This window comes from Oncorhynchus masou, chromosome 19 (assembly GCF_036934945.1).
Source record: "Oncorhynchus masou masou isolate Uvic2021 chromosome 19, UVic_Omas_1.1, whole genome shotgun sequence".
Classification (NCBI taxonomy): domain Eukaryota; kingdom Metazoa; phylum Chordata; class Actinopteri; order Salmoniformes; family Salmonidae; genus Oncorhynchus; species Oncorhynchus masou.
In genome coordinates this window covers 38,431,758-38,442,857 of record NC_088230.1, presented here as the reverse complement: position 1 = coordinate 38,442,857, position 11,100 = coordinate 38,431,758, and the positions used below count along the sequence as shown (strand labels likewise).

Genomic DNA, 11,100 nt, shown 5'->3' with positions numbered 1-11,100 from the left:
GGAGGTTAGCATGTTATATCATACCCCCAAGACATGTAACCTCTCACCATTACATGAATAGGGGAGGTTAGCATGTTATATCATACCCCCGAAGACATGCTAACCTCTCACCATTAACAATAGACATGGAGAGGTTAGCATGTTATATCATACCCCTCTAAGACATGCTAACCTCTCACCATTACAATAACAGGGGAGGTTACGCATTTTATACCATACCCCCAAGACATGCTAACCTCTCACCACTACAATAACAGGGAGGTTAGCATGTTATATCATACCCCCAAGACATGCTAACCTCTCACCATTACAATAACAGGGGGGTTAGCATGTTTATATCATACCCCCAAGACATGCTAACCTCTCACCACTTACAATAACAGGGGAGGTTAGCATGCTATATCATACCCCAAGACATGCTAACCTCTCACCTTTACAATAACAGGGGAGGTTAGCATTTTATATCATACCCCAAAGACATGCTAACCTCTCACCATTACATTAACAGGGAGGTTAGCATGTTATATCATACCCCCAAGACATGCTAACTCTCTCACCATTACAATAACAGGGGGTTAGCATTTTATATCATACCCCAAGACATGCTAACCTCACCATTACTAATAGTAGGGTTAGCATTTTATATCATACCCCCAAGACATGCTAACCTCTCACCATTACAATAACAGGGGAGGTTAGCATTTTATATTATACTCCCACGATATCTAATCTCTCACCATTACAATAACAGGGGAGGTTAGCATGTTATATCATACCCCCCCAAGACATGCTAATCTCTCACCTACAATAATAGGGGGGTTAGCATGTTATATCATACCTCCTTAGCATGTCTTGGGGGTATGATATAAAATGCTAACCTCCCCTGTTATTGGTAATGGTGAGAGGTTGTTTTGGTCGTGATATTTGACCATCTGTAACTTTCTCACTCATTCATTATTTATTTTCTATTCTTATTTACAATAAAAGTGACTCCAAAATGACACACTACATTATTTAACATTTAATTTATATTGGTACAATATAATCTGAAACAACCAATCAACAGTAACTGCAAATGCATCCAACACGTTTGTTATAACACATTACGTGCTATGTACATGGGACCAAATACTACACTTTTTACTACCTTACATATAAAAAAGTATTTCGGAGAGTCAATCATTTTGACCCCTTACCTTTTTTTTTGAGGAAAACAATTACTACTAGTTAAACAAAATGTATTTCTCTGAGCATTTGTATTAGTATAAAATAATATAATTTACCAAAATGTTTTTGAGCTCACTATTTGAGTTATTTTATACAGTCATTATTACTACATTTTTTGTCAAGGGTGTCAATAATTTCAGACCCCACTGTCCATAGCCTCGTTTGATTGTCCTTATCTCGCGAGCTTATGAGATCCTATCCTCACAGCAGTCAGGATAACAGATACCTGCCCCTCATTGTAAACAAACATTGATTTCAATTTCCACAAACCCATCGTAGTCATCATCTTTTGCTCAAAACACGTCACTTCATGAAACTTCTCTCACTGAAATACCTTGTCGTCGTTACTAGCTCATAGCAGCTTTATTAAAAAAAAGTTTGAATTACCGTGATGTATGGTTGTCCCACCTAGCTAGCTTAAATTGAATGCACTAACTGTAAATCTCTCTGGATAAGAACATCTGCTATCTGACTAAAATGTTAAATGTTGCGCGGGTTAAGGACAAGGAGGTGGAGTGTGGAGGGGCTCCACCCAGAGTGCTGGGGCTAGACGACTACTTCATGACGGAGGTGGAGAAGATGGAGAAGGACCAAGATACAGGGAAACGAGTCAAACTTAAGGTCTGTCCTTTCTGCTTTCCCTCTGACCTACTCACTTAATCCGTTCTGTTCCTTTGTGAAGACATTTTAATCCTCTCTGTTCCTGTGTGGAGACATTTTAATCCTCTCTGTTCCTGTGTGGAGACATTTTAATCCTCTCTGTTCCTGTGTGGAGACATTTTAATCCTCTCTGTTCCTGTGTTCCTCTCTGTTCCTATGTGGAGACATTTTAATCCTCTCTGTTCCTGTGTGGAGACATTTTAATCCTCTCTGTTCCTGTGTGGAGACATTTTAATCCTCTCTGTTCCTGTGTGGAGACATTTTAATCCTCTCTGTTCCTGTGTGGAGACATTTTAATCCTCTCTGTTCCTGTGTGGAGACATTTTAATCCTCTCTTGTTCCTGTGTGGAGACATTTTAATTCTCTGTTCCTGTGTGGAGACATCATCCTCTCTGTTCCTGTGTGGAGACATTTTAATCCTCTCTGTTCCTGTGTGGAGACATTTTAATCCTCTCTGTTCCTGTGTGGAGACATTTTAACCCTCTGTTCCTGTGTGGAGACATTTTAATCCTCTCTGTTCCTGTGTGGAGACATTTTAATCCCCTCTGTTCCTGTGTGGAGACATTTTAATCCTCTCTGTTCCTGTGTGGAGACATTTTAATCCTCTCTGTTCCTGTGTGGAGACATTTTAATCCTCTCTGTTCCTGTGTGGAGACATTTTAATCCTCTCTGTTCCTATGTGGAGACATTTTAATCTCTCTGTTCCTAATTTTAATCCTCTCTGTTCCTGTGTGGAGACATTTTTAATCCTCTCTGTTCCTGTGTGGAGACATTTTAATCCTCTCTGTTCCTGTGTGGAGACATTTTAATTCCCTCTGTTCCTATGTGGAGACATTTTAATCCTCTCTGTTCCTGTGTGGAGACATTTTAATCCTCTCTGTTCCTGTGTGGAGACATTTTAATCCTCTCTGTTCCTGTGTGGAGACATTTTAATCCTCTCTGTTCCTGTGTGGAGACATTTTAATCCTCTCCTGTTCCTGTGTGGAGACATTTTAATCCTCTCTGTTCCTTTGTGAGACATTTTTAATCCTCTCTGTTCCTGTGTGGAGACATTTTAATTCCCTCTGTTCCTATGTGGAGACATTTTAATCCTCTGTTCCTGTGTGGAGACATTTTAATCCTCTCTGTTCCTGTGTGGAGACATTTTAATCCTCTCTCTGTTCCTGTGTGGAGACATTTTAATCCTCTCTGTTCCTGTGTGGAGACATTTTAATCCTCTCTGTTCCTGTGTGGAGACATTTTAATCCTCTCTGTTCCTGTGTGAAGACATTTTAATCCCCTCTGTTCCTATGTGAAGACATTTTAATCCCCTCTGTTCCTACTGAATGTTGAGATCCTGTATCTCTTATAGAATGTTAGATGAAACGTATTGAAGAGTTCCTGCACCAAAAATATAAACCGTGACCGTCACTCAAAATGAGTTCCGGCACCTATTTCAGTCCTAGCCAATCACCACTACTATCTAGTTTAGTCAGATACTATCGCTCTGTAGATGACTGTAGGTCTAAAAGGCTACATTTACACAGGCGTCCTAATTCTGATATTTTTCCACTAATTGGTCTTTTGACAATTCAAGATTGTCTCTTTTCCCAATAATTGGGCTGACGATCAGATTTGGGCTGCCTGTGTAAATGCCGCCAAAGAAGGCCTAAAGACACCTACGCATGTATTACATAATGGCTCACTGAAGCTACATTTGCTCAATCTAGTTTACACAGGCTTTGCCAGGTGATTTTTTTTTTGTTTTGTTTTTTTGTATTTGTTATTTTTTATGTAATTTTCCTTTTATTTATATGTAATGTAATATCAATTCCTAACATTTTCCTTTTGTCAGTGTCTGGAATACGAAAGTACGAAGCGGAGATGGAAGACACGTACAAAGGAACAGCATGCTAAAAACATTCAGGAAGACCCTAGACGACGGCTTCTTCCCCTTCATCATCATCGACGCTATCAATGACAGGGTTAAATACTTTGATCAGTTCTGGAGTGCTGCCAAGACTAAAGGCTTCGAGGTGAGTTGACGTTTGTTTTCATGTCTCGAAATATCAAAAGAGATGTTCCAATTTGCAAACTAGCATACCGTTTTAGAATACACGCCCAAGCCTCCCGAGTGGCACAGCGGTCTAAGGCATCGCAGTGCTAAGGCGCCTCGGGTTCGGGAAACCAATGGGGCCGCGCACAATTGGGCCAACGTCATCCGGGAATAGGGGAGGGTTTGACCGGCCAGGATTTCCTTGTCTCATCGTACTCTAGCGACTCCTTGTGGCGTTGGACGGTGTTTCCTCCGACACATTGGTGTGGCTGGCTTCCGGGGTTAAACGAGCAGTGTGTCAAGAAGCAGTGCGATTTGGCTGGGTCGTGTTTCGGGGGACACGTGGCTCTCGACTTTCGCCTCTTCCGAATCCGTAGGGTAGTTTCAGCGATGAGACAAGATCGTAACTACCAATTGGATATCACGAAAAAGGGGGGTAAACAAATTCAAATCAAATGACTTCATTTTAAGTTTCCTAGTGTTGATATTAGAACAGATATTGTATTTTCATGTCGACAATCTACACAAACACTCTTGTCAAAGTGACGAAAAATTCACATTTCTTTAAAGATTAATAGAAATTAAATTACTAAAATATAGTCATTGCAAATTTTTCAGCTCCTAAGTCTCTAAGAGGGTTTGCACACCTGGATTGTACAATATTTCTTAAACATTCTTCAAGCTCTGTCAAGATGTTGAGGATCATGGCTCGACAGCAATTTTCATGTCTTGCCATAGATTTTCAAGCAGATTTAAGTCAAAAACTGTAACTAGGCCACTCAGGAACATTCACTGTCTTGGTAAGAAACTCCAGGGTAGATTTGGCCTTGTGTTTTAAGTTATTGTCCTGCTCAAAGGTGAATTTGTCTCCCAGTGACTGGTGTAAAGCAGACTGAAGCAGGTTTTTCGTCTAGGATTTTGCCTGTTGCTTAACTCCATCCTGTTTCTTTTTATTCTGAAAGCCCTCCATCTTTTCCGATGTCATGTATACACATACCATGGTGCAGCCAACATCATGCTTGAAATCAAGGAGAAAATCAGTGATGTGTTGTTGGATTCGCCCCAAACTTAAGGCTTTTCATTTAGGCCAAAAAGTTTATTCCTGTGTTTTTTTTTTTGCAGTATTACTTTAATGCCTTGTTGCAAACAGGATGCATGTTTTGGAATATTTTTTATTCTATATATTTGTGTTCTTTTCACTCTGTCATTATTGTGGAGTCACTACAATGTTATTTATCCATCACAGCCATTGAACTCTGTCGCTGGTTTAAAATCACATTTACGTTACATTTACGTCATTTAGCAGACTCTCTTATCCAGAGCGACTTACAAATTGCTTTATTTTACTAGGCAAGTCAGTTAAGAACAAATTCTTATTTTCAATGACGGCCTAGGAACAGTGGGTTAACTGCCTGTTCAGGGGCAGAACGACAGATTTTGTACCTTGTCAGCTCAGGGATTTGAACTTGCAACCTTTCGGTTACTAGTCCAATGCTCTAACCACTAGGCTACACTGCCGCCCCACCATGGCGATGTTCCTGAGCAGTTTAATTCCTGTCCTGCAGCTCAGTTTCGATGTGTCTGGGTGGTTTAATATATAAGAATGATTAACATGCTTAAAGATATATTCGATATCTGATTTGTCACCCTTCTACCAATCACTGCCCTTTTGAGGTTTTTGAATCTTGCTGGTCTTTTTAGTTGCAGCCGTGCTTGATATTGAATACTTGACTGAGGGACCTTACAGATGTTTTATGGGTGACAGAGGAAGGGTTAGTCATTCAAAAACTCCTATTATTTGACACAGTGAGTCCATGTAACTCATGTGATTGAGTGGCTGCTGCCTACACACTGACACTGACTCAACTCCAGCCACTTTAATAATGGGAACTGATGGGAAATGTTGTAAATATATCACTAGCCACTTTAAACAATGCTACCTTATATCATGTTACTTACCCTACATTATGAATCTCATAGACAGTAGATTAGGAATTGTTAGTTAGATTACTTGTTGGTTATTACTGCATTGTCGGAACTAGAAGCACAAGCATTTCGCTACACTCGCATTAACATCTGCTAACCATGTGTATGTGACAAATACAATTTGATTTGATTTGATTTTGTTAAGCCAAATTTTATTCCTGGACTAATTTAGGCTTGCGTAACCAAAGGGGCCAAATACTTAAGCAACGACTATTTTTTTTTTAGTTTGTTTCGTTTTGTTTTAGAATTTTTTTATATATTTTTTTTAGAAATAAAATACAATTAAATCCATTTTAATCCCACTTTGTAACACAATAAAATGTGAAGAAATCCAAGGTGGGTCTGAATACTTTTGCAAGGCCCTGTATATTATAAACGTGTAAATGTTTATTTTCTTAGGTGTACTTGGCTGAAATCTCGGCAGACTATCAGACTTGCGCTAAAAGAAACGCCCACGGCCGGAAGATGAGGGATATTCAAAAGGTACTGGGCATTCTTGCGTCAACAAGCGCAGAGCTCTCATTACATTTTCAATGACATCCAGGTGGCCTATTTCTCAAGGTATTGATAATGACAGTGATAGACCTATTGTGTCTTCATTTTCTGTACTCTGTATACTTTTATTCAGTGTGTGTGTGTGTGTGTGTGTGTGTGTGTGTGTGTGTGTGTGTGTGTGTGTGCGTGTGCGTGTGCGCGTGTGTGTGTGTATATATTCATTCTCTGGTTTTATATTTGTATTTATAATTTATTTTCTGGTTGTCTATATAGATGTCCAGTAACTGGGAGTCGTCACCACGTCACATGATGCGGTTGGATGTCCGTTCCCTGCTTCAGGACGCTGCTATTGAGGAGGTATGTTGTACGGAAACATACATTTTTATTTTATCCATATGTCGGACTAATGGTTTTCTATTAATTGAGACGTGATGAAATACTGCTAGGTTCTGGGTTCCTGTTTTTAAGAGTGAACCCTAGTCCTCTCTATGGCAGAGGACCAGGGAACAAGGTGTACTACCTGTCGGTGCTATCCTCCATGATGTTAGATGCACTTTATCCTCTTGTGTGGCTGTAATTGTGTTCTAGAATTCTAGAAGTGTTCTAGAATTCTAGAAGTGTTGTAGAAGTGTTCTAGAAGCCATTTTAGCAGATGCTCTTTATCCAAAGCGACTTAGTCGGTGCGTACGTACACTTTACCCTGGCATTTACAAGCGCAGTAATCTACCAACTGAGCTACAGGATGCCTCACACCAAATTCAATAGAAACATTTTGTATTTGAAGGTTGAGATGGAAGACTTCAACCCTGATGATGAGTCGCTGAAGAAGCCCAAGAAGAATAAGGAGGAGGAGGAAGAAGACGTTAAGGTAGGACCCATTCAGCATGCCCTTATAGGTGGTGTTCAATGTTCCTAAACATGCCCTTACAGCTAACCTCCTGTAGGTTTTCACATCTTATCAACCAGCTAATTATTGGAATCGGGTGTGCTAGATTAGGGTTGAAGTGAAAAACCTACAGGATGTTAGTTCTCCAGGAACAGGGTTGGAGAGCCCTGGTGTAAACCTACAGGACAGTATCTCTCCAGGAACAGGGTTGGAGAGCCCTGGTATAAACCTACAGGACAGTAGTTCTCCAGGAACAGGGTTGGAGAGCCCTGGTGTAAACCTACAGGATGTTAGTTCTCCAGGAACAGGGCCGGAGATCCCTGGTGTAAACCTACAGGACACAGTATCTTTCCAGGAACAGGGTTGGAGAGCCCTGGTGTAAACCTACAGGACTGTAGCTCTCCAGGAACAGGGTTGGAGAGCCCTGGTGTAAACCTACAGGACTGTATCTCCAGGAACAGGGTTGAGAGCCCTGGTGTAAACCTACAGGACAGTATCTCCAGGAACAGGGTTGGAGAGCCCTGGTGTAAACCTACAGGACAGTAGTTCTCCAGGGGAACAGGTTGGAGAGCCCTGGTGTAAACCTACAGTAGTTCTCCAGGAACAGGGTTGGAGAGCCCTGGTGTAAACCTACAGACTGTAGCCTCCAGGAACAGGGTTATGAGCCCTGTGTAAACCTACAGGACTGTATCTCTCCAGGAACAGGGTTGGAGAGCCCTGGTGAACCTACAGGACAGTATCTCTCCAGGAACAGGGTTGGAGAGCCCTGGTGTAAACCTACAGGACAGTAGTTCTCCAGGAACAGGCTGAGAGCCCTGGTGTAAACCTACAGTAGTTCTCCAGGAACAGGGTTGGAGAGCCCTGGTAAACCTACAGAACGGTAGCTCTCCACAAACCGATTTGGAGAGGCCTGCACCAGAAGCCCGTTAGTCCATTTGATATGGTCACACTCCGTGTCGTTGCAGTGGACAGACATGCTTAGTAGTTCGCAGGTACAGTGGACAGACATGCTACGTAGTTTGCAGGTACAGTGGATAGACATGATGCTAGGGTAGTTTGCAGGTACAGTGGACAGACATGCTAGGTAGTTTGCAGGTACAGTGGACAGACATGCTAGGTCGTTTGCAGGTACAGTGGACAGACATGCTACGTAGTTTGCAGGTACAGTGGACAGACATGCTAGGTAGATTGCAGGTACAGTGGACAGATGCTAGGGTAGATTGCAGGTACAGTGGACAGACATGCTACGTAGTTTGCAGGTACAGTGGACAGACATGCTAGGTAGATTGCAGGCACAGTGGACAGACATGCTACGTAGTTTGCAGGTACAGTGGACAGACATGCTATGTAGTTTGCAGGTACAGTGGACAGACATGCGCCAGTTTGCAGTTATAGCGGACAGACATGCTAGGTAGTTTGCAGGCACAGCGGACAGAGACATGCTATAGGTAGATTGCAGGTACAGTGGACAGACATGCATGTAGTTTGCAGGTACAGTGGACAGACATGCTATGTAGTTTGCAGGTACAGTGGACAGACATGCTAGGTAGTTTGCAGGTACAGTGGACAGACATGTTAGGTAGATTGCAGGTTCAGTGGACAGACATGCATGTAGTTTGCAGTTATAGCGGACAGACATGCTAGGTAGTTTGCAGGTACAGCGGACAGACATGCTAGGTAGTTGGCAGGTACAGTGGACAGACATGCTAGGTAGTTTGCAGGTACAGTGGACAGACATAAAGGTCGTTTGCAGGTACAGCGGACAGACATGCTAGGTAGTTTGCAGGTACAGTGGACAGACATGCTACGTAGATTGCAGGTACAGTGGACAGACATGCTAGGTAGATTGCAGGTACAGTGGACAGACATGCTAGGTAGATTGCAGGTACAGTGGACAGACATGCTACGTAGATTGCAGGTACAGTGGACAGACATGCTACGTAGTTTGCAGGTACAGTGGACAGACATGCTAGGTAGTTTGCAGGTACAGTGGACAGACATGCTACGTAGTTTGCAGGTACAGTGGACAGACATGCTACGTAGTTTGCAGGTACAGTGGACAGACATGCTAGGTAGATTGCAGGTACAGTGGACAGACATGCTAACGTAGATTGCAGGTACAGTGGACAGACATGCTAGGTAGATTGCAGGTACAGTGGACAGACATGCTAGGTAGATTGCAGGTACAGTGGACAGACATGCTGGCATGCAGTTTGCAGGTACAGTGGACAGACATGCTAGGTAGATTGCAGGTACAGTGGACAGACATGCTAGGTAGATTGCAGGTACAGGTGGACAGACATGCTTGGTAGTTTGCAGGTGCATGGACAGACATACGTAGATTGCAGGTACAGTGGACAGACATGCTAGGTAGATTGCAGGTACAGTGGACAGACATGCTAGGTAGATTGCAGGTACAGTGACAGACATGCTAGGTAGATTGTGCAGGTACAGTATGACATGCTTGGTAGTTTGCAGGTACAGTGGACAGACATGCTAGGTCGTTTACAGGTACAGCGGACAGACATGCTAGGTAGTTTGCAGGTACAGTGGACAGACATGCTAGGTCGTTTGCAGGTACAGTGAGGGACTTGATGACTTTTAAAGACCATGTCTCTGGTTTATGCTGGTCTTGTTTGGTCGATTTTAGTATTCTTTGTGTCCTGAGATTAATCATATATATATATATATATAACAATTATCTCAAAACATGAATGATAATTTTTAGAGAAACTTTTGCCAAGTTGGACATCCTATACAGTAATACATAAAGCATGTTTACCGGAGGAAGATCATGAGATTCGGAAATCAAAATTGAGAAAGCATTGTGGTCTAATGGTTAGTGCCCCTGACTGACCCCGACACACACACACACACACACACACACACACACACACACACACACACACACACACACACACACACACACACACACACACACACACTTACCAGAGTCAGCATGGGTTTGAATCCGATCCATAACCCTTCTGACTCTGACCTTTCCTGTTGTTTCGTCACTGTCCCACCTGTTCAATAAAACCACGAATAACTAAAGGAGTGGGATTTCATGGTAACCTTTTGTCGAGGTAATGTGGATTGGTTCTGAGGGTAATGGTTGTAATTGATTTGAAATATCCCTAGATATTTTTTGATTGTTAATCAAAACAAGCCTAAATTAGTTCTGGATTTCTTCTGTAATCGAACTCTTCTTTGAGTAAGACAAAATCTGTTTGATGCTATGTTGTTACAGTTCCGTACTAGATGGTAAGTATAAGCATAGCTTTTAGAATTAAGATTTCCATTCAGTTTTTGACACACAAAGTGTGATAATCTTGAAAGTCTGTGACATCCTCTATAATTTCTACGTTTATTCTGGTGTAGTATATAGGAGACTCATGTAAAACTCTATTGTGGTGTAGTATATAGGAGACTCATGTAAAACTCTATTGTGGTGTAGTATATAGGAGACTCATGTAAAACTCTATTGTGGTGTTGTACATAGGACACCCATGTAAAACTCTATTGTGGTGTTGTATATAGGAGACTCATGTAAAACTCTATTGTGGTGTAGTATATAGGAGACTCATGTAAAACTCTATTGTGGTGTAGTATATAGGAGACTCATGTAAAACTCTATTGTGGTGTTGTACATAGGACACCCATGTAAAACTCTATTGTGGTGTAGTATATAGGAGACCCATGTAAAACTCTATTGTGGTGTTGTACATAGGAGACCCATGTGGAAACTCTATTGTGGTGTAGTATATAGGAGACCCATGTAAAACTCCTATTGTGGTGTTGTACATAGGAC

General features: G+C 41.8%; 1 protein-coding gene across 1 annotated transcript; it reads left to right on the top strand.

The window, feature by feature from the left end:
• The first annotated feature begins 3,757 nt into the window (after positions 1-3,757).
• LOC135505608 (YLP motif-containing protein 1-like) lies at positions 3,758-7,605 on the top strand. Its single transcript, XM_064924674.1, has 4 exons — positions 3,758-3,902; positions 6,308-6,391; positions 6,677-6,760; positions 7,188-7,605. Exons 1-4 carry the CDS (start codon positions 3,777-3,779, stop codon positions 7,317-7,319), a joined length of 426 nt encoding a protein of 141 aa, XP_064780746.1. The 5' UTR covers positions 3,758-3,776; the 3' UTR covers positions 7,320-7,605.
• Positions 7,606-11,100: the final 3,495 nt, after the last annotated feature.

Bases quoted from the DNA above. Each gene is read 5' to 3' on its own strand.
- LOC135505608 (XM_064924674.1), top strand. From the start codon at position 3,777: ATGCTAAAAACATTCAGGAAGACCCTAGACGACGGCTTCTTCCCCTTC. The intron at 3,903-6,307 runs GTGAGTTGACGT...TTATTTTCTTAG, and splicing joins CCAAGACTAAAGGCTTCGAG to GTGTACTTGGCTGAAATCTC. The intron at 6,761-7,187 runs GTATGTTGTACG...TTGTATTTGAAG, and splicing joins AGGACGCTGCTATTGAGGAG to GTTGAGATGGAAGACTTCAA.